The following is a 23404-nucleotide window of genomic DNA, read 5'->3' as shown; positions in this document are numbered from 1 at the left end:
AAGAAGAAAGGATTTTGAAAATGTTTTATTTGTCTTTTTGTGGAACAACAAGAATTCTGTCGGTGTGGTTTCGCTTGGACTGAAAATTCATTCCCTACACTTCATTTCGATATGATCCGGTCATGATAATTTCCATGTCAGCCCTCTTTACAGGCAAAACCTTATCTCGAATAATGACTATTTCCTTCCAGTGAACTCATTCAGAAGGAATATAAACTAAAACAGATGGTTTTCACAATTAGGTTCTTTGAGAACTGAGTATTGTCTTTAATGTTTTATGCTGTGATAATTGTAGCTTATCAGAGCTTTTCCGATAATGATTATTGAGTCATAAATTAGCATAATCTTGTTGGCACGTTAAAATTTATATTGACCTAATTAATAACTGAAATTTTCCGTTTCCACTCCAGAAAATTAAACAGAAACACTCACTGTACAAGCAAAGTGTTAAAGTTTCTAATACCCTCAGCATTACAAAAAGAAAAGTCCAAACAGCACTCCTCCCTTGTAGTCTTTCAAGTACGCTTGATATTATCCGATGAGACAGCTTTAGCATTAATTGACAGCACGAGTCCTGAATAGAATTGCTGATCACACTCGTGTTATTTCAAGCATGTTACAGGAAATATTAAAGCCCTCCTCTCAAAACAACATGTGCCTTTCATATAACTGCTTTGCAATCACCAGGGTAATGATGAGGTAATTTCATTTAGGAAATTAGCTGAACAACACTACAACAACGAAAATTGAGAACAGATTAATACCAAATACATCTGGTAAAGGAAGTAGCAGTTTTCGCTGTGATAAATGTCTATTAAGTTATCGCCACCTTTTCTGTTCTCAAGTGAAAGCGGATATTGTCGTCCAGGCGAGAGGAGACCGTCACGAACTGTGGCTCAAGTCACGTGATTAAAACACCAGCGTTGACTCGTATAAAAGAGCGGGAAACAGTGTCCATTTTGCTTTTTGTTTTGACAAGAAAATCAAAGACAAGGTGCTTCGTAAATTGAGGTAAGAAACAAGGATTTAAATGTTTATGACCTATCGCCAACTATTGTGAGCATGCTACATTAAAATCTTCATAGCACGCTTAAAAAAAAGAAAAGATAATATGACGCGAAGTATTATGAACTATATTTTATATGAACATTCTACAACTGGTTGAAAACACTTTTGGGACGTAAATTAAATCCTTGATTTTGAACTCGTAAGCTGAGATGTATACTGAATAGAAATGATGCCATTTCAAGAACGTAAAAAATTTTCAAAATAGTTTATTTTCTTGAAAAAAAAACCCACAATTTTCTCTGAGAGATACGTGCTACTATAATATAAAACATTTTCTTGTAAAAAAAAGTAGGTCTTCGGACAGAAGCCTTAGGCGAGTGTTCAAATTTACACTTCTTCCTTAGATAAGATAAGATAAGATAAGATAAAATTTTACTTATATATGCTCTGGTCACGTCCTGTGTGCTTTTCAACTGCACAAAGTATGTTATAACAGAACAAAGCACGATTAAGGATATACCTATATCCTATACAAGTAGTAATCAGAGATTATGAGAGTGCGTTCGACGCGCTCACTTTAATATATAATTATATATCGTAAATAAATGATTTCACTAGCTGACTTTCAACCTTTGTCTATTGCTAAAATCGACATTTTTCAGCAGCAACCGAGGTTTTACAGTCAGATATGCATAGTGTCAAAGTCCATGCTAGTGAAGAGGTCACGATTTGTTAATACGTTGCGTGACGCTGCCAGTTTCTGTGGTCTCTCAAGTTTCATAGAATATTTAAATTACGTACATTATTCCAAGCTAGCATTTGCCGTCGCGTGCTCGTTTCGCGACTAATTCGAGTATTTTCCCAGATGAATAAAGTAGTCTTATGGAGCTTGCCTTCAGAGAACTTTTCCACCGATTCCAAACAATAAAATTTCGACCGAATAAACACTGAGCTATCTGTCGCGACTGGAACTAATCAACAAATGCAATCAGAATGTAGCTGCTCCCACGGTTATCATCCCAAAGCCAAGTCGTGTTAATAAACAAGGACAATTCCCGCAGAGTGCGATAAATGCTGCCGTCGAAGCGTTTAAATTCGCTAAAATCTAACGCTGAGAGCACATAATAGCGAAGCGTACGGCAACTGGATGGAAAGAAGTCACAAAAAGATCCATCGGAAAGACGAGCTCACATAGCCTGCTCACATACTCACATGTTCGCCACATGTCTTATCACATGTCTTAGCATTAAACGGTACCAGTTTACTGGCCGTGACATGCCCCTGCAAACATCAAGCGGGGTGGCCATTTCGGTGTCCTTACAGGAATGTAGTTTTTTTCGGCTTAGAACCGTGCACAGGCAGACCAACTCTGAAAAGCCACATGTCAAAATTAGGTTTGCGTTCCACTTCGTCGAACGCAATAAGTAAAACTTATATCAAATCTATAGATATCCGATTTTCCACAAATAGACTTACAAACCGATGTTCTCTGCTCTTAAACAATGCCTTATCACTGATGGTTATTCAGTCACTTTAACTTTAGTTAGTAAAAGTGTTTCCTTATTCAAATTGAATAGCCAGCTTATGACGGAGATTGAAGCTCAGTAGAACTTCATCTCCAAAGACAGCTCAAAGCAGCTGGGCTTTGGATAATAACAGAATTATGTCTTTGGTCTGTTTTATCGCCTACACAATGGTTAAACATCGTTAACACAGTCGAAGCCGGCCTTTTGTCACGTTGTTAAACCCGTAGCCTGTGTTACGTTCACAATCGACGGCGTGGATTGATTTCAAAGTTTCCTATAGTAGCTCTGCGACAATCAAAAAGCCAGGAAATGACATATCACATCATATACGTTGTAACATGACGAGGTGTAAAAATTCGAAGGCAAATGTTTTATGAAGGTTCTTCTAAATTTTGCTGAAAAGTTCAAAGCAATGAAAAACCATCCTCGAATTCATTGATATCAAACATGTTTTTGCCATTCAACACTTGGCAGGCAAACGGGTATTTTAATTTTTTCCCATTTTTACAATGCATAGCAACTGAAGTACAGTATATTAGTTACAACCAAGAGATTATCAAGGTAAGAGAGTGAATCCCCGTCCTCTAGTAAGGTAATCACTCTTAAGTTATTTTTAGACATGGTACCCAGTTCTTCTGAGGATTGTACTCGCGCGATGCGTGGACTGCCGAAGCGATTTTCTCGAAAATACCTGAGACGAAATGGCGGGAACGTCATTTTATGTTTTCATTTCGTTTCAGAGCAGAAGTGTTTTCTGCACTATCAGCCGTCTTTTTGTTCGCCTGGGCTTTCGTTTGTTTTGTGCTCGTTTGGCTGTTCATTATTTGGCTGTTTAGTCGGTTTTAGGAGGTTTAATTAAGCAAACTTTAACGGCAACGGCAACGAGTTCAATGGCTGTGTAAACGTGCGTTATAATTCTTTGTTCATTTCTTTGCCGTAGGTTACAAAAGGTCACAAAACAACAACGTAAAATAGCCACATTCTGCGTATTCCAGTGAACGTGAACTATACGACGGCCAATTTTTAAAGTTTCTTTTTCGAATTTTGACGCTGTCTTACATATTCTGTTTGAGATATTTCTGACAGTATAGACAAACTGGATGAATCTAAATTCTCGTGAGATTCGTAGGTTGACTATTAAGTCGTTTTTTAATCGATGTTTCCTTTGGCGTTGTTTTCGTTGCTACTTAAACTGCTTTTGCCACTTGGGCAGCGAGCGTCTTCCTGCACTTTCGATCATCTGTTTGTTTGGTTGCCTAGCTTGTGTTTGGGCGTTTGTTTGCTTTGCACTCGTTTGTCTACTTATTTCTCTGCGGTTCTTTCAGTTGTTATTGTTTGTGCGGGGGACATCCGTCTCTTATTTAAACTCCTATTAAAGTTTCGAAATGTGTTAAAACATACCGAGAGCCAAAGCTCCTTTGCTTGTAATCAAAATATGAAAGAAGACATCCCCACAGCGTTGAAGGTTTTCCTTTGCTTTGAAACGAAAAGAAACGAAACAAACATAAACAAATCCTCCACGAAAGCATCCACGGCGCAACGCGCTAGTATTATCCGTGGAAGTATTGGGTACAATGTCTAAAAATAACTTAAGAGGAATTACCCTAGTTAGAGGACCTATATGGGGGATTCACTCTCCTACCCTGATAATCTCTTGTTACAACCTAAGATTTTCTTATGTATACTATTCAGTGGAAATTGAAGAGGTGATGAAGTCCAGCACAGACTTTATGGTCGTATTGTCAACAACTGCTATTGACCACGTGCCAGGCCATGGCCAGACAAAAAAATATGATAACCAAAGAATCATAACAGAACTTTTAGTTTCATTCAGGTGCCTTGAATTTAAAAGAACTAGTACCGTCAAAGAAGATCTTGAAAAAATCTCAGGAACCTGTAGTTCATTACTTGTAATCCCGTTCTTTACTAATCAACTTTGTTCCTTTTTTGGTCCATCGGTATTTCTAGATCTTGATGCTTTAGTACTTAACGCACGCATGCTAGTATTTATACCACGCTACTTTTTGTGGTTACTGGCTTCTAGCCAGTCACCAATATGTCATCATGTGTGTTTGTAAGTAAGTAAGCAAGATAGTCCGTGACTTTTCGGATCTCACGAAGCGAGGCCGAAAATACCTCGAGATTTGCTCAAGTTCTTTTGATCAATTTTCACCTTTAAAACGCGAGTTTTAATGAAAATAATTATTATTACTGTTTAAAATTGGTTCCGTTTAATTTGAAATCACTATTGGGGTGAAAAATGCGAATTTGCTAACAGAAACGTAGCGTTACGGAGCATTACGAATGACTACGTTCCCTAGCCGCTCACTGCCCGAAGGACATTGCAGACTCGTTTTCCCACGCTCTTGCGACGTGACATTGTTTGGATAATCAGGAGAGTAGCCGCAGGGGCCCGTTTACATGGAAAGAGGATGATCCTAGTGCTAGGATCATCCTAGGACTAGGATCATCCGAGCGCGGTATGTTTTCAGCTTTCAGTTTACATGTGAAGGGTTATATTTGGCCCCAGTGCTAGGATTATCCTACCGCTAGGATAATCCTATCTGATAGGAAGGATGATCCTGGCGCTAGGATGATCCTACCTCCATGTAAGCGGCTTCAGGAGGCCCAGTTTGCCCACCCACCATCTTGAAACCGGAGATGGCCCTGGGGACGAGTTGTGAGAAACAACATGGCACGATCTTCTCACTTATCGACTAAAAGCTCAAAAAAAAAACCTGGAAATGATGGCAGTGTGATTTAGTTGGAGAATCATCGCTCATTGTTGCTGTGTTTGAAATATCAAGTTGTATATAATGGCAAATTGATGCTGAGAGGCAGTTATCAACGCCAGTAAAGAGAGAAGAACTCCCAAAACTACGCTTTTGTCATTGTCGCCCGCCATCTTGCTTTGCAACCGAGCCGAACACAAAAGTGCCAAGACGATCCTGCATGTAAACCAAATGAAAAGTTGGTCCCAGGAGCCGCGTTTTTTCATGTAAACCAAATGAACCTTCTAGGATGATCCTAGCACTAGGATCATCCTCTTTCATTGTAAATAGGCCCTCGGTTTTCTACCTTTCTTTCTCGTATAACCAGGTACAGCTTTCACCGATTGTGCCAAAGTATTTTTCTCGAAGAATCTTGTAGGATTTTGAGCGGTTTCCGAAAGGTTTTGATTGGAAGTACGATTGCCCCGGGGGGAGGGGTACTCCCTTATGTGGGCTATATAGGTTTGTGCGGCCCCAAAGGGTATGGTTTTTCAGCCGTTTGGGTCATAAATAGGGTAAAGATTTTAGCTGATTTTGGCCATTATGGTCATAAATAGGGTATGGTTTTTTGCACTCTATCCTTGATAAGGGTATGTTTTTAAGGAGAAGCCACTTTTTCATCGTTTCCGAAAAGACAATCAACAAAAGCCCTTCACAAATTATGATTACGGTAATTTAACATTGGTCTGAACTAGGGAACTAATTATAACGTAGGTCTGAAACAGGGTTTGATTTAGGGTCAGGTCATAAATAGGGGTTCGAATTTTTGGTGAGGTCATAAATAGGGTAGGGAATATCGCAGGTTTTGGTAATAAATAAAGTAAGGGTTTTGGGAAGCGGGCCGCACACCCTCCCCCCCCCCCCCCCAATTTTTCTGGGAGTACCCCTCCACCCGGGACGATTGTTACGCGCCTTGAAAGCATCTATCGAGCAAATAAATGTACATTCGCAAATTGATGTTTATTTCATTTTCTCGTACTACTCGGAATTAGATGTAATGTTTGTTTCATTATAAATACTTGTTCTAATAACAAATAGAAACTGAAATATTCACCTAAGTCAGGATTCCTCAACCGGATTATAAAACGCTCTTCTGGCAAAAAGTCATCTGAACCGTCGATAACAGTCGATGCGATCTAAAACTCGATAGAAACAAAAAAATGTGTTTGTATTTATTATTACTATTATTTTTTTTTGAAAACACTGCGAGAAAAACGAAGGAAAATCTCTTGACTACCTTGCTTATCAAAACATAAATAGTGTTTACTTTTCTCTTTGCCTTCGGCTTCATCAATCATCTCTTCATGCTTTCTTGTGGAAGTCTTACAGGATGTTTCCTACGTGCTTATTATACGCTACAACAACAAAACCGAACCTGTGAACTATTTTAAGTTACCGAAAGTTAATCTAAAACAACTTCTTATGTAGTACAGAATTCTGTTCTCGTGAAGAATAATAAAACAATTAAAATTAAAATTGTCCTTTAACTGTGCGCTGGTGGAAAGTCACAAATTATGTAAATCATGGGTGTAAACGAGACCACGTGCGGTCTAGCAAAGTGTAAAGGCCTGTCCAAACGGGAAATGTTTGGCGACCAAACACCATCAAACATGTTTGTTTGATCGTGTTTGATCGTGTTTGGTCGTGTTTGATAAAATTTGAAGGCCATCAAACATTCGATCAAACAACTTAAGACATTTCTTTTGTTCTAGTGTTTGATGGGCGATGTTTCGTTCGTTTGGACAGCCCGTATTAAACATGTTTGGCGCGCGCATGCGTACCACGCTTGTTCAGCGGCTTGTATCCATAGTTTGATCTGTGTTTGATCAAACATGTTTTAACCGTTTGGCCACTCAGTTCAACAGCATGTTTGGTCACCAAACAATGTTTGATGGTGTTTGATCGCCAAACATTTCCCGTTTGGACAGGCCTTAAGGTAGTTAGAAGAAAGCAATCACAGCTTGTTTTAAGTTTTAAATGGCAACCTTTATTTTAACCTTTATTTTAACCTTTATTTTTCCAGTCAGGTTTCGTTGACAGTTCGGAAGTTGAGCTATAACCAGTTGTTATGATTAATTTCTCATTCTCGGAAGACCTGTTTGATTCATCGTTAAGACGTTTGATTTCAGGCAGTCAGACTGTTGTTTATCCCCGGAATGTTCCCACTCCCTCCAAGCCTACCTGCAGAGGCCTCGTGTTCTACAAAGGAAATAAGACAGAACTATACGAAGGTTTACTGTCTCCAGTCAAGCACTTGAAATTTCTATTGTTTGCTACTGACAACTGCAATCAAGATATTTCTGGTTAAGAACGAATTTGTAGTACAGGGTTCAGTCCATAATGGTATCTTCACGTGCTCGGAACAGGTTGACAAAAGTTGATAAGAAAATTAGCAAACTCTTTTTTGATAAAAATGACCTCATAGGTGCCACCCAGGGTCAGAATTGTTAATAACTGACTGGAAGGGATATAGAATTTACTCTCATTACTTAATCACGATTGGAACTTGAACTATTGCAAAATATTTCTATAAGCCTTCAATTCTAATCTGAAACACTCTTATCATTTTGTTTTGTAAGGACAAGCCGGTAAATTTCACTATGGTTTCCAACACGGTGTGTTTCTCCTTGGTCGTGTTCGCTGTTCTTGTTGTAACTACAGTCGGAAAACCTTTCAGCGAAGAAGACAGAGGTATAGTAGCAACAAGGAGATTATTAGTAATTTAGATCATTACCTTCAGTTTGAGGAGACTTCGCAGTAATTGTTAACCTGGGTAGAAAAACTCTAAAGAGGCAACTCAAGGAAACATCACACATCACCATTCCTTATAGCGTCTAGTGGGGCACAGGGCCGCACAAAAAGAAACAGCTAAGGGCAATAACAATGGAAAAATTGGAAAGTTGAAACACATTACGAATTTTTGTCATTACTTTCTTTGCAGCGGACACGATGCTGGCTGACAGTAAGTCGCTTTTATTTATTACTTCTCGTTCATCTAAAGTACAACCCCTGTGTAACATAACAGTATCTTCCAAGAGAGAATGAGGAGTAAGAAAGTTAATTCCCCATATACTGATACTCCATCCATTCTTGCTATGGATGCGTTTACTTGTGTTCAACTGTTTGTTGCAGAGCTAAGCCACCCCCCCCCCCCTCCCACCCCGACCCCTTTGGATGTACTCCCTTGTAATAGACTTATGGGGATGTACCGCTGGGTGGGGTCGCATTTTCACGACTGGATTGACTATAATGGGGTTGCATGTTCAATAGAGTTACTAGAACAGGGCGCACATTTTAGAGGTTTTGGGAGTAAGAAAATACAAGCAAGTAGGGATTTCAAAACGGGAAGATTCACGGTGAAAAGGTTGTTACCGTTCTACATTCAGTTTAACAAATGTGTCACTTCATTTTAGGATGAACTAGTTGAAGGGCTTTATAGGGTAGATGCATAAAGAGATGGGATCGCGAAAATAGTGACTAAGATGGGGTCTATAATTAGCCACAGAATAGACTATAACGGAGTAGGGGTTAGAGGCACATACCAAGCAAAAGTTGATCCAAGTACCCCCCCCCCCACCCCACCCTTGGAAACTAAAAGTAAAATTATTACCAAACTGGAACGACTGACTGATTTGACTGAATAACTGAAGGTGGTCCGGTTGTTACAGGTCCAGCATATCCACCCAAAGTACGGATTAACAGGCACGGCAAGCGAGGGTGAGTCGTCAAAACATGTCCTTCTCAGATCTGTTTTGAAAATGTTAAATGTGCAATCTCGTCTCAAGAGCCCACGCGTTTTCGGTCAGCATTGGTCAAACGCCTGCCTCTCTAGACAAACGACAAAATAAAAAAAAAAAAAAAAGAAAGAAACCAGAAAACCTTGGTTGCAGTTTGATATTGGGCGCATGCGTTCAAATTTGGTAACGGCTATTTAACATGCGTAGAAAGAGTAAAATCTGGGACTAATGCTGATTCAGCTTTCCATTTCGCTCAGATGTTTTGGCGTTTGTTGCTAGCCAAAAGGATGTTGGTCTATGAGAAGGAGATTGACAATTCCAATACAAAGAGCATTGTGCAGCCATATCGATATGTACAACACAGATCACAAACCTAGTTAATACGGGGATTCTGATCTTGCTGACGCCATTGTTTACATTTTGGCGCAGAGAAAGCGTCATGCTAAATAAGAACTGACTCCAAGTGCAAATCCGCCGTTGAAAGGCTTGTACAAGCTCCTTCAACCTCGTTTTCAGTCTCTTTTCTTTGCATCCCCTCGAGCGACCCGGAAAGAGGCTGCTATAATTAAGTTTCCAATTTCAACTCAAATTGGTATGAGACAAGATTTTATATCTTCCAGTGTCCTTTCAGGTTATTTGATGACATCGAGGAACAAGATTCTGACGACCTATCTGGTATGAAATTATAACCTCGAGACGCCTCTTACAATGAGACTCAAATACATTTGACATAATACAATTAACAATGTGATGATATTTATGGTGAAATTTTTTATTCTGATGAGTTGAAATACTCCTAGTCACTTCATTCTACAGAAACTGGGATAAGCTCCGGTCTGAGGGACCACTTGGCTCGTACGCAGACTAAGCATGCCTTTACTGAGTAGAAAAAAAAAACAGAGAGACAAATCATGACACAGGTACTGATCATGACAGTTAACTTCGTCATGAATTTCTTTTCAGAGAGCAATGCGTATTACGCAGAAGACAGCATGGCGGCTGATGGTAGGTCACTTTCTTTATTGACTCCAGACTATTTCTCATAGATCTAAAATGTTTCCCGTGCCGCTCATTGGCTAAGTAAGGAATTTAAATATGGGTTTTAAGCCAAGCGTGAAAGATGGCTGAATATTGGCCAAGTCCGCTTTTTGCATGTTTATGACCGAGACGGAGTCGCGATCCATAAACTCACAATAAAAGAACGAGGCCAACATCCAAACATCTTGACCGAAAAAGCTTGGCCAATAAAGGAATTATTTTTGGCTTTGGGGAAATTTTTTTTTGCGGGACACAGCTGGTAGTCCCCGAGCGGGCAAGATAGCGCCATCTTGCCCGCTCGGGTAGCTAATCACAGGATTTGATTCATCTCGCCCGCTCACGGAGCTAGCCATATAACATGTCTTTTGCTATTGTTACCGAAAAACTCAATCTGACTTGGCAAACTTTATCAATAAGAAAAATTTCTGACTTACAGGTCCACCACGGATAAATCGGCACGGCAAGCGAGGGTAAGTCGTGAACCACAACCTTTATGGCACGGTGGGGTCACAGGCACATTCTCCTTTCATGTTATAATTAGTTAAGTAAGACACTTATAATGTAAAGCTTTGGCAGGCTTACTCAATAGGGTTTGTTTACCATGATGTGATTGCCAGCAATCCACTAATAGTCTCTTGTCTTTAGTTGTTTAACATGCTGGGCAACAAATCTCTCCTTATTGTAGGACAGACGATAATCAAAACCCAAACCATAGCCAATGGTTCTTTTCAACAAATGGTCACATGGCGCAAAATCTGTCATGGCAAGCCACGCACTGGGCTTCCAAAACAGAGAAAATCAAGCTTAGCTGGTTGAGATTCTGCATTCTTTTGCCATCCAACATGGCGGATTTTGCACCATGTGATCGTTTGTTGTAAAACGCCCATTGCTCTTCTGTTTTCTAAAAAGACAAATTGGACATGAGACAAAACAACGCAAGTTAAGAAATAGAAAAAACATGCACTGTGTTTCTATCGAGTTTTAGTATAAATCTACAAGCGTTCTATCACGAATGCCATTCACTGATTGGCTACGTTATTCACTATCTATTCTGTTGTAGATAGTGAGCAGCCTAGCAGTGTGCGCTTGTTAACAAAATGACGACCGCCTGTTTGCGTTTTAGAAGTGCCTGGGAAAGAGGGTTTGGATGAAGTCGACAGAAATCTCGAGCTCATTATCTAAGCACGGCTTTATCCAATCAGCGTGCTTATTTGTTTTGGGCTATTTTCTAAAGGCCATTAGTATCACCCAACTAGTGGACTAATGCAAATCCTGCATTTTGATTGGCTACGCTACTAGGGGACTATTAGTAATAGTCATCGAGTAGCGAAATCGGCGCCATCGAGCGTGACGCTTTCTTTCGTTTTATTCCCAAATAAATATTTCTTCAACTTGCATTTGCTAACTTTATTGTTACCTTTTCTGTCCGACTAGTTGGGTGATACTAAAACAGTTAGACCCTTCGCCCTCAAGGGCCACGGGTCAATAGCCCATTCGGTTTCGCCTCATGGGCTATTGACCCGTAGCCCTTGCGGGCTACGGGTCTAATTGTTAATTAGAGCACGCTTGCTAATTGTCAACGCTTTAGCTTGGACTCAAATCGAGTGTACGATCCGACACTGAAATCTTGGTCTGTTCTTGGGTCTCTTTAGGCTCTTTGACAACATGGAGGAGCAAGACTTTGAAGGAGAAACAGGTATGAAATGATAATGTAGAAACGAGGCTCGAAAATGCACTTGATACTATAATTACCAGTACGTTTAACCGCAGCAGTAAATAACTTATGATTGTTTGACCTTGTCATATGATAAGAAATGTTTTGTAGGCTGTACCATGTAAATATTCTTTTCTTGCTTGATGTACTTTACTAGCTTGCAGTACTTAACTTTCAAGCTAGCAAAATGCATTAAGCAAAAAAGGTAAATTTTGCTCAATAATTAACAGGTGAAGTATGACTCATTACACTTATGACATTCAGCCATGAAGCATATATCAATCGAAGTTTAGTTTGCCTGAAAAATTCTGACAATCCAGTTACAAGGTTCATGGACCTCCCTGCTGACTCAATTTAATTCAGAAGTTGATCAGGTGGAATCTCTTCTGTGATGATGATTGCCTGAATTTAAGAAATATCAGTGCAGTTTAATCAAGCGTTTGGGTTATTCAGTAAAAATGTTCAGTGACGTTGGAGTTTGAAAAATTCGTTTTTTTAACGTATTATATGATTGAATTGTTTCAGAATACGTTATGAATGGTGCGAGGCGCATGGATTTCGCTGACAGTAAGTTACTCGTATGATATTTATATTTTATGGTCCGTACCGAATTAAAAGATAATGCTGTACAGGCTGGAGCTGAATAATTCGACGTGGAATTTATCCTAGGAGACGATTTGTGCGTCTTCAAGACGGAACGTATTCGTGCTGGGAGGTCGACAAATTTTGTGTCACAGTTCGTCTAAAAACCGTATTTATACCTTGACGAAATATCCGTGTTCGACACTCAGACAAATTGTTAGTGTCAAATGATTAATTCGTCTCAGACGAATAGTTCGTGCTTGGCATAAACTCGGTCATTGCCTGTCGGCCGGCCATGGATTGTAGCTTCTGGGCCATCAATCAGCGCACCAATACTTATCTACTATGTTTTCCTAATTAGTTCCCCCGAGATTACGAATGAATCGTCACGGCAAGTAAAGCAAGAAAGGTAAGTTGACGAAAACTTCCACTGACAATGAAAAAGTTTAACTCCGTCACGCTATAAATAGTTGGTGAATAATTCCTAGGGGAAATCTGACGGATTCCCCGAAAAACGTTTTGTGGGGGCTAGCCTCTTTTGGAAATGTTGCACCATCCCATTTCCCTTTCCAAGTTCCTTCTTCCACCTTTTCCTTTCGTATCCCACTTCTCCCTTCCCTACCCGTCTTCCCCTCACCCCTCCCCCTTAACCCTTCCCCCGTCCATTGTCCCCCTTACCCCCTCCCATTTCCCCTTCCAACTTCCTCTTCCCACTTCCCCCGTCCCCTTCCCCGTCCCCTTTCCGCATTCATCTAAATCAACCCCATTTTTCTCCTCTCGCCCCACCTACAACTAAACGCCTTGTCCTGTCTTTTCTTCTCATCAGGATCACACGTTTGACCCAGTACTTCATAACGAAAGTTTACCAAGGCAGAGAACGACGCGGAACACCATAAGTCGTGTAATTAAGATCGACTTTATTAACACAATGAAATTTAATGAGGAGTAAGAGTAGATAGAATTATCCAATATCAGTTACAAGTATAACTATTAGTCTTAACAAAAATAAACAGTTATTCCAATGTGTTATCTGTCATTAAACTATTGGAAATGTCATAGTTCTCAGCACAGTTACTGACGACCCTCCCTCTCCACCTCAGCACAAAACACAAACTGTGCAACTGATAGAATCTTGAGTTAATCTCAAAGACGATGCCCTTAAAAGATATACTCACAAAGAAACCGTTTAAAGGGCGATCGTGTTGACTCAAGAGAATCAATCCCCCATACAGGCCTTGTTCTCAAGTTAACTCCCTCTTAAGTTTAGATTAGATTACCCCAACCTGTTTTCGCGCATTCTCAGGAGCCTCTAGATAAATCCAATCCTAAGAAGTGGATTTTTCTCACGTGGACGGCCCAAGCGGTGTTCACGCATTCTATTCCTCCATAAAAATATCCACGCAATGTGCGTGGTAACACCATCCGCGCGCGGTCGAACTGGTTACCATGTAAACATAAGTCATGAGGGAATACCTTGAGAATAAGCCCTTTGGGGGGGGGGGGGATAACTCGCTAATTCTCTTAGGTATAGCAAGTCATCTTTTGCATTTTGTAAAATGATACTTTCAACTCTAAGGAAACGTTAAACGGAAAGTCGACAATGGCGAAATCTGACAAGAAAAAAATAGTGTTGAAGATTGGTGGTATGTAAAGACAGATAACAAACTTTGTCTTACTGTAAGACAAATAACGAACTTGGAAATTATTCAGTAGTTGTAAGTAATTAGTAAATGTTCGCAACAAAGCTTTTTTAAAATCTTTCACTAACTCTGCAGCTCTCTACCACTCACTATTTCGGTTCCATTGTTGGAGCTGAACTAGCTCTTTTGAATTTACAGTTCACACTTGCTGCACAACATGCACCGTTTCTTTATTGCTGATCATGCCGTTGTAAGAAAATGCAAGTATTTTCAAAGTTTTCGTTGGATTTGGATCGTACAGCAAATCAAACTCATTGAATTGAAGCATACTTACTAGGCCTTTTTCAATAGGAAACAAAAACACGAAATCAATTTACCTTATATTTACAAATGCTATTGTTTACGTAAAAACGATTTCATAAAAGATCATTTGAATGACCCAATATTCATTCTTACAATGCGTTAGATTCTAAAGACGTTTTGCTGTTCCTTTGCTAATTTCTCTCGCGACAAGAACATAGTGTTTTTGCTTTCCGTCACTGGTTAGGAAATGCGTTTTATTTCTATTCACTTCCTCCGACCCACACAATTGTGCGAGCCCCCTTAATTCCTTCCACCATTCCTCGCATCTCCTGCTTCTCGCCATCTATAATAACAACCGCGTCCTCGCGTGTCGCGGGCGTTGCTAGGTAACGAACGTTAGACCCACAACCAGTCACCATAGGTCGTTGAGTGTGGACCCAGTCCCTCACCGACGAGGGCTTACCGACTGTGGAAATAAACTTAACGATGTGTATGCCTCTTTGATCAACGTGCAGCACTATTATTGCCGATTGATCCTTTGACGTCACGTATACGTCATAGCCTGCGTCACGTGGGTGGAAAGCGAGGTCGCTGAGTAACAGATTAGACTCGATTTCTTGGAACAGGTAAATCTTGCCTGCTGGATCGACGTACCGGGTTAAAATAGCGTAATAATTCAATGTGATGATAAAACGGCCGTCAGGGGACGCGAATGGTGAGCCAAAATGCGTTGAATCCACGGCTATCATTTGCCTTTTTTCTAAATCCATCACTATTTGCGCTTTGGTATCTCGCTCTTCGTTGGTGTAGCATTGGACGAACGCATATCTGTGCAGCTGGGACAAAGCCAAGTCAAACGTCCCGTAGCACTGGTAATCACTGAGATTGTAAAACTTCGAGTACTGCTTGGTAGCCAGGTCCACCTCATGAAGGCCAGGTTCCATAACATGAGTGACGTAGCCATACTTGGTTTCCTGGTCTGTCAACTCGCAATTCTCCTCCACAAAGAAGCCATGCGCGCGCCGTGGGTAGCTGTCGATTATTTGTGCCTTGATTGACGTGTGTTCAGTCACTTTACTAGCGTCGTTTATCACCGACAATGTTCCGTTGTCGTCCTCATCCTCGGTGAGGACATCCAGGGTACTGTTCTCCCAACACAGGGTCCACACCGCATCTAGGGACCTTTTGAGTAATCAATCAATCAATCAATCAATCAATTCAAGCAAGCAATTTATTAATTGTTTGATGTTTCCTGTTTGTTTTGTGTAGGCCAAGAAAGTTCGGCCGCGTCCAACTGTACTCAAATTGAAGGTTCTATTAACTGGGTCGCATCGAGAAGCGTTAAAGTATGTCAAATTGATTCAGATCATTTCTTGAAATCATGATTAAGGAGATTTTAGAGTGGTATTCCCTTTCTGAAAGGTGTAATCAAAATCTAATTTCTGCTTGATATTTCAATACAAAATCATTAGGTATGTCATAAGAATATCAAGAAATTGATCGCGAACTGACACTTATACCAGGAGTACTACTTTAAATGGGCTATATAGGTAGGTGCTGCCCCAAAGGGTATGGCTTTTGGGCTGCTTTTTTCCACATCAATGTCGGCAAATGGAAGGTCTGAAATCGAGTGAATGAATGAATGAATGAACGAACGAACAAACGAGCGAACGAACAAACGAGCGAACGAACAAACGAGCGAACGAACAAACGAACGAACGAACAAACGAACGAATCTGAATGAATGAATGAATGAAAGACCGTATTAAAGTGTCAATATTTGTATCGATATTTGGCTCGGGTCCGAAATAGGGTGTTGAAAATCACAGATTTTATTCTGAAATTGGGTACAAGTTTCATAGTTCGGGCCGCACACCCCCATTAAAAACTTTGCAGTGTACCCCATCTTCAGGGCTAATACTACACTTATCAACACCAGTCAGGATAACTTTAATATTACACAACTCGCCTGACATATTTCAGCTGGTAGGGATAGTCATCTGTAGTTATTTCTTGAACAAATTTTTGCGTCACAACATCCAGCACTAGGACTCTTCGCCCAAGAAAATCCGCCGCGTAGATGTATTTGACACCGACACTTACCGCCCCACCCCAGTTACACGCCTGCTGTCGACCACTAGTGCAAATGGGCGACGTTGTACCGTTTATGACGTCATCAGCTGGGATGTGATTGACAGTGGATGACGTTTCAGGATCGATGACGTAAACACCGTCGTTTGCAAAGGCATAAAACAGGTTAGACCCTGGTACGGCTGAAGAAAAAGAGAAAAGTAATTATATATTTTATTGAAAGTATTCAAAAGCTGATACTGTTTTCATATATGGAGAAAGTTTCCTAATCGGCTTTGTATTGATATGAAGTAGGTTTTACGTTTAGCCTTTCGCCTAAGTGACCATCATTAGTTAGAAATTGGTTAGCCAACCTCGATACCAGGGTCAAGGAAGGCAAAGAAGAGAGAGCCTGGGATCGAGGTTGCTGATTTGCAGTCTGCGTTGACACCTGGGTTTTGGGTTAAGTTGAGAAGGAACGAGGACTAAACACGACATTTCAATGGCTATACCTGGAGCTTCAGTGACTGGCTCTTGGACATTAATCACCACTTTTTTCTGGTCCTTCCCCAAGTCATTTGAGGCCTCGCATGTGTATATCCCATTGTCACTCACTCCGAGCCCCTTTATAAAAAGTTCTCCGTCTGGGTTCGTCGAAATGCGGTCGTTAGCGTTCAGCTGTTTTTCATCTTTGCACCACGTGATCGTAGGAACAGGGTAACCACGCACTCGACACCGAAGAGTGAGATTAAAACCAGACATGGGCTGCGCATCATTTTGTAGAATGCTAACTTCTGGTTTGCTCGCTGCAACCGCCACAAATCATATTTCAGTAAAGTAATACACCTTGTTTTTCAATTCTAAATTACGAGAAATCTAAGCTCGCAATTTACAGCCTGCGTTTAATGAGGGCGTCCCAGGGGGTTAGCATGCTCCCTTGGTCTTGAAATTTTCACTTTTTCTCCCTTTTCTTCCCTATTAGTAAAGCCCATCGTTCCCTATTTTTTTTAATAGTAGGGATATCGCTTGCTCTTCAAATTAATCCCAAAGATATCCCTTGATACCCGAAATAAGTCATCATGATCCCTTGTTACCCCAAACCCCTGGGAGGTCCTCTTTAGCACAGTTTATCTCACCAAGACTCTGTGAAAATTCGTCTTTGGAAAGGAATCCATCGAAGTCTTTATCAGCAGTGTTTAACCACTGTGTCGGATGACATTTGTCTGCGAGTTCTTTGATGTTGCTGTACATGATGTAATCGGTAACCAGGCTTTTGAGCTCGAAACTGCTGATGCTGTGATCGCCGTCCCTGTTATACCTGAAGAACAACTCGTCAATCAGGATTTTTGAGGTCACTTCCTTGTGTAGTTCCTTTTGGAAGGTTGCTAAAATCAGCTGTTTCATTTTCAATAAGTTCTCTTCGGGACAATCTAAAATCAAACATATAAACATGAATATTAGTATTTGCGAGGGCAAGCACTTGAAAACGCCCGGCGAATTCCCTCCGCAAAGGAGTAGCGCGGCTCAGTACATATTTTTACAGTCCGGGCGATACACAATGAAAAGAAAAACACTAGTCCCAGTCTCTCCCGTAGACCAAATTTTCTGCATTTGCCTGTTGTTCTATTGTTTTCACTAGTTCCATGTATTTTATTCATGCTATGTAGGTTACTCTAGGTAACACCTATTGTGTAAAATTTGTATATTATTTTGTATATTCAAATTGACTCTAATTGTTACTGACGATGACAGAAGTTACTCAGTGCCGAAACATGTATTTAAAACTGAAAAGCGTTGATATCAGCAGCCTGCGGTTAACAAGACCAATCATAATGCAGGGAATCGTATAGACAAATTATTTATGGCTCGGACTGTTTAAAATTAACGCTAAAATGGCCAATTTAGATTTCTAACGTACCGTTTGATTTAACTTGTTTCTTTAGACACTTCAAACCCCAGTCCACTCTGATTTTCTTGCCAGTAACGCAGGCGGCCCTGTGCAACTCGCAGTGGTTGATATACAAGTGTCCGTCTGTCCCACACACTGGTTTGTGTCTCTTTTTACATTGAGACGCACAGACACACACCTCAGTGCCGTCTGACTGAATCTGGCATTCTCGACCGGAAGGACAAGTCCGCCAACAACCTGTAGAATTGTACGTAAATGAAGATCATTCGGTGCATTATTTTTTTCCTTTTCATTGGCTGAGAACCCCACCACATGACCCGCAAATGAGTGCCTTCAAATACTAGAATGGTCTGCTCATGCGTAGTACCGTCTAAATGTGTTTTGCTGCAACTAATATTCTGCTCATGCGTAATTGTAACCACGTTCTCAGTTGTGTAAAAAATGACAGATCGCTTCCCTAGGCTGTCATAGAATGAAGTAAATACAAAAACAAACTTGGTGATTGAATGATAAAACAATTGTTGAACTAGGTTATCGCAAAATATCTTGATTTGTCAGTGTTCGGCCTTCACGAAATTTTGCTCACCCTCGTTCAATAATTGTTATAATTATTCAAGGCTCGTTTATTAATTAAATTGAACAATGCTGTTCAAATGGTGGACGCTGAAAATAAGAAACAAGCGCGGACACGAAATGTTTTTCATGTACTTTGTATTTAACTTTCTTTCGAACTGAGCTGTGCCAAGGTGTGTTCTCTGGCAGCAAAAACAGCCAAAAGAGTCAGCTGGAAAACGGTGCGGTTTTTAATTATGTCGCAAATAATTTGCATTTGCCTTAGTTCTGCGTTACCACGCAAAGCGATTGGCTAGAAAACTGGCGCTACTTTGTCATCCAATCAGAAGTAAAACCATGACCATCCGTGACGTGCTCGCAAACGTTTTCCCGCGCTTTGCGTCTGCCACTGATGTAGTTGCTACAAGTTTTGATTGGCTTACTGGATTGTCGGTGTGCTGTGTGATTTCCAGAGTGATTACTTTGGTTTTGGTTATACGACGCTCAATTGAAAACTGCTTTATTTACAACGAAATCCCAAAAGAGAAACACGTAAGCACGGTAACAATTTTTGTAACTCATACCTCCTTATGGGGAAAAGTGGTTGGGCCGGCTTTCAATGCATTCTAACATCACAACACAAACAAGTTCAAGATACTCACGTTCTTTCTTAGTTAAATTAATTTTCCGCTCTTTTCCACCTCCATAAACCTATTTGGAAAGAATGAATACAGAATTTCAATTGGTTGATGATAATTAAAAATGTTACTCATTAAAGCTTGTACGTGTTATGTGGCAAATATATTTAATCCTTAGATGACACAGCAAATATTTGTCAACATTTCAAAGTTTAGTGCGCCAGTAATCAATGACTTTCGACAGCAGAGATACGCAGAAAGAAGGCGGGGCTGATAAGTCGCCCCAGAAAAACATATGTGAACATATTTGCCACTTTTTATGTGACGAGTCGTCTACACGAGCACTTTTTGGTATGTGACAACTTTTATTTGTCACATAAAAGCTAACAAGCCAGCTTTTTAGCAAATACATTTATCACATAAAATTGGCCAGATTTACTCGTCTACAGGAGCGAATAAGGAGCAAATTGTCACATGAAAATTGGTCGAGTAGACCGGGCATAAAATTCAAAAATGAGAAACCATAAACTGCAAGGGACCGCATACGATAAACGCTGCCAACGTAGGATCTACAAGAGATCTGATCAGCCAAAAAATGTATGAAGACAAGCAATAAACTGCAAGGCTGATACTACGTGAAAAACGTTTCGAGACACCAACATGACAAGAACCGATAAATAGAGGATATTACACGGTGGCTCGAAGATATGAATTTTATGTTCTCGTGGCAAGAACAATATCTCACGAGTGAGCGAAGCGAACTCGTGAGATATTGTTCTTGCCACGAGAACATAAAATTCATATCTTCGAGCCAACGTGTAATGTTCTTTTTATTATATGGAGAAACCAATTCAACAAAAGCAAAAGGCGGGAATCGTGACTTCATTGAACGATACGACACTCACAAAGGTGACATACGGTAAATACGCTACTCGGGTCCCGGATGAAGTGGCGTATGGAATCTACGAGTGGTTTAGTTCCCAGTAAAACACTCTTCTCCACATAATAAAGTAGGATCGCAACAGTGGACAGCTGTTTCGCCCTTCTTGTGATGTGGCAACGCGTGTTTCGGGACGCAAGTGAGTTCAAAGTACGGAACTTGATATAGTGCACGGGTCATTTTGCAATTTATGTGCGTTGGCTGTTGGGCTGGCGTTACATATCTTCGCTACACAGTGCTGACGAGCCCCAAGAACGGCGAAACAGCTGTCCACTGTTGCGATGCTACTTTATCGGTTCTTGTCATGTTGGTGTCTCGAAACGTTTTTCACGTAGTATCAGCCTTGCAGCTTATTGCTTGTCTTAAAATTCAAGTATTGGTAATAGATACTAATAGGTACTCTTACTAACCGAGTTCGAGGTCCGTACTGTAAGTTACGGACTGAGTTTTTTGCCCATCGATTTATGGCCCAAGCGCGAAGCGCGCGGGCCATAAATCGAAGGGGAAAAAACGAGGATCCATAACTCACAGTACGGACCGAGAAAACGAGGTTAGTAAGATATTTATTATATCTTGGCTGGGTGTCTGACGGGTTCGGGAACGATTTCTATTCACACAGAACGGCTTCAAATTTCTGACGCACCTCGAAAGTTAAAAGAGTCAATTTGAAATCGTTAGTAGGTTTTAATACACAATTTCAGAAGTAAAAGAAAGTTTTTAAACTTTTACCGGCTAAAAAGGTTAAGACCACTTGGCGATAAATCACGAAACATTTTGGTAACAAAAACAGCTTTAAATTTTAGCGGGCCGTACAGTAGATCACGGCCCGCTATATGGACCAATCACAGCGCGCGTACTAACTAAGAGATATAAATTAAATTTCTCAGTCTTGAATCGTGAGAGCAAAACCGACAGCTAAATTTGTAGTTGTCCAAACTTCTCTAAAACATACGCAGAGGTTTAGATGTGATTTCTTAGTCGATCAGTTAAAATTTTAGCGCGTCTCTCAGTTATCAGTAAATTTTGCAAATCTCAGAACTAAGCTAACAGTTAAATATTGCGTCAGTTCTCACTGAGGTGACAGTCAAAAGTTTGATCACTTCTTGGCTATCAGCTGAACCCCAATCAGACCTTCTACATTCTGGCTATCAGTCCCTTCTTCTACACTGATTGGAATCTTCGCCTGAATGTAACAGACAATAAAAGAAATCCGCCTCATTTCTGGAGAAAACGACATCGTATGTGTAATGGCACATAAGAATTAAGAGTGAAGTTTATTTACGTTGCCGATTGAGAACCTGCAAATTGTTTCCGAGCTTTACTTACAACGCTCGACAATTAGCGTAATACAAGTTCTGCTGACGTTAAGAGTCTTCGATTGACATCAACAGGCTTTCTATTGGTCAAGATTTCAAAGTTTTCTGCCAATCAAAACTATCACCAAATTGCTTGGGGGGTTTTAATGGACGTACTAAGTGAAAATCAAAAGCACTGTCAATCAAAATCTTAGTCTCCGAAGATCCGAAAGCATTTTTGTCAGTTTAGTTTGAGGCCAGAGAAAGAAAGAAATGCTCCCTGGGCCATCAGTTGTCAAATCGAAAGTCGACAAGGCCAAATGTCTTCTGTGCTTGCAGAAGCCACCGAATTCACTCTAATGTATCTTAACTTCTTCCGGCTTTTAATACATCCCTAAGAATGTAGACAGATCGCAAGACAGCGTATTTAATAATTAATAACCAAAGTTGCCAGTGGCGTTTCAAATTTACATCCATCTTTCACAGAAAGCGTTTCGTGTGCATTTTGTGAAGTTAAAAAAGATGTCTTTTTTTCATTAATCATGGAATGGAAGGCTTCAATTCAAGCAATGCAAAGATGATGAATGTTATAAGCGTCTCTTTAATAAATTCCTTTTCAAATAAAGAATATGTTTAATGAAACATGATTTATGATTTCCCAAGGAGTAAATTACTTATATGCAAATTTACCAAACTGAATTCGATAAACTCGAAGTGCTTCTTTGAATCTGCCTCTGCCAAAAAACGCAAATGATTATATTGTTTTCTTTTCATTTTATTTCTGGAATCAGAAATAAAAAACCTAGGGATCTGCTGTGGCCTCAAATCGAATCTACCACGGCGCGTCATATCTTTGACTTCCAGTCGCGTGTTTGATTCATTTCACTGACCGTTGTCAATTGCAAATGATTTGCTTCGAAAATCATAAACATTTAATAAGGAAGTTTACTCCACAAAATTTTTACCCACAATGTGCGATCCTTCAGTATCTCGCAAGTCTTTTTGCCATCAAAGCAAATTTGTTTGCAGATTAGTAATTTTTAACTCTCTAATCCCGCCCGTATAAATGAAACAGTGATTGTTTTCCCTAGTTGTAGAAAGAGCTACAATACAGGCTTTAGAGAACTTGCGCGCTACAAACATTACTCAAGAGTAGAGATTATGTTGTGTTTTCAGTTGTTTATGAGATCGACGCACAAAAAAAGGCATAAGCGATTGAAACAAAAATAGATAAAGTCGGAAATTAAACTAAGGAACTGCTAGTAATGGAAGTAAAAGCAGCAAGTGATAAATTTGCATACATATCCTAGAAAACTCACCGTGGAATGCACAAGAACTGTAGCAAAGGTTATCCCCAATGTTAGAAGTGTTGTGAAATTCGTCATATCGCTGCCAAGAAGAACGACTGTTTTCTTATGTTCGATTGTGCGTGCTACGCTTTCGCGACCTGTATACAAGTCATCGAGCGCAGCGGAATGTTCTCTTGAAATAACAAACTGGATGTAAAAAAGATTTCCGTTGCACACGGTCAGCAATATAGTTGATTAGCTTTCTTGTATATTGTATTGATTTGTCAGTAGATACAAAATATCACGGGCGTTTGAAGACAGACGCGAGAGAAGAATCCTGCGGCGATGCATATGTTTGCGCGTGACAAAAAAGTAAGCAAATTTAGGTGAAT

The 23404-nt window shown here is 40.2% G+C and overlaps 2 protein-coding genes across 3 annotated transcripts; one reads left to right on the top strand and one right to left on the bottom strand.

The window, feature by feature from the left end:
• The first annotated feature begins 925 nt into the window (after window positions 1-925).
• Window positions 926-13398, top strand: LOC110041248 (uncharacterized). Of its 2 annotated transcripts, XM_020746530.2 has the most exons (11): window positions 926-1011; window positions 7885-7996; window positions 8247-8267; window positions 8974-9022; window positions 9674-9717; window positions 10006-10047; window positions 10517-10550; window positions 11733-11776; window positions 12320-12361; window positions 12738-12785; window positions 13203-13398. In XM_020746530.2, exons 2-10 carry the CDS (start codon window positions 7906-7908, stop codon window positions 12773-12775), a joined length of 405 nt encoding a protein of 134 aa, XP_020602189.1. In that variant the 5' UTR covers window positions 926-1011; window positions 7885-7905; the 3' UTR covers window positions 12776-12785; window positions 13203-13398. The 2 variants fall into 2 exon arrangements, with proteins under 2 accessions (XP_020602189.1, XP_089133687.1); XM_089277561.1 differs by lacking the exon at window positions 8247-8267.
• On the bottom strand, window positions 13274-23404 carry LOC110041247 (follistatin-related protein 5-like). The gene is made up of 7 exons (XM_020746529.2): window positions 23043-23404; window positions 19513-19561; window positions 18308-18535; window positions 17526-17819; window positions 16902-17195; window positions 16289-16592; window positions 13274-15501 (listed from the first exon to the last, which is right to left on the bottom strand). The coding sequence occupies exons 1-7, from the start codon at window positions 23106-23108 to the stop codon at window positions 14580-14582; spliced, it is 2157 nt and encodes a 718-aa protein (XP_020602188.2). The 5' UTR covers window positions 23109-23404; the 3' UTR covers window positions 13274-14579.

This window comes from Orbicella faveolata, unplaced genomic scaffold (genome assembly GCF_042242905.1).
Source record: "Orbicella faveolata isolate gen_17 unplaced genomic scaffold, um_ofav_v1 contig_46, whole genome shotgun sequence".
NCBI lineage: Eukaryota > Metazoa > Cnidaria > Anthozoa > Scleractinia > Merulinidae > Orbicella > Orbicella faveolata.
Note: the sequence above shows the minus strand (reverse complement) of the source record. Positions and strands in the feature narration are given on the sequence as shown.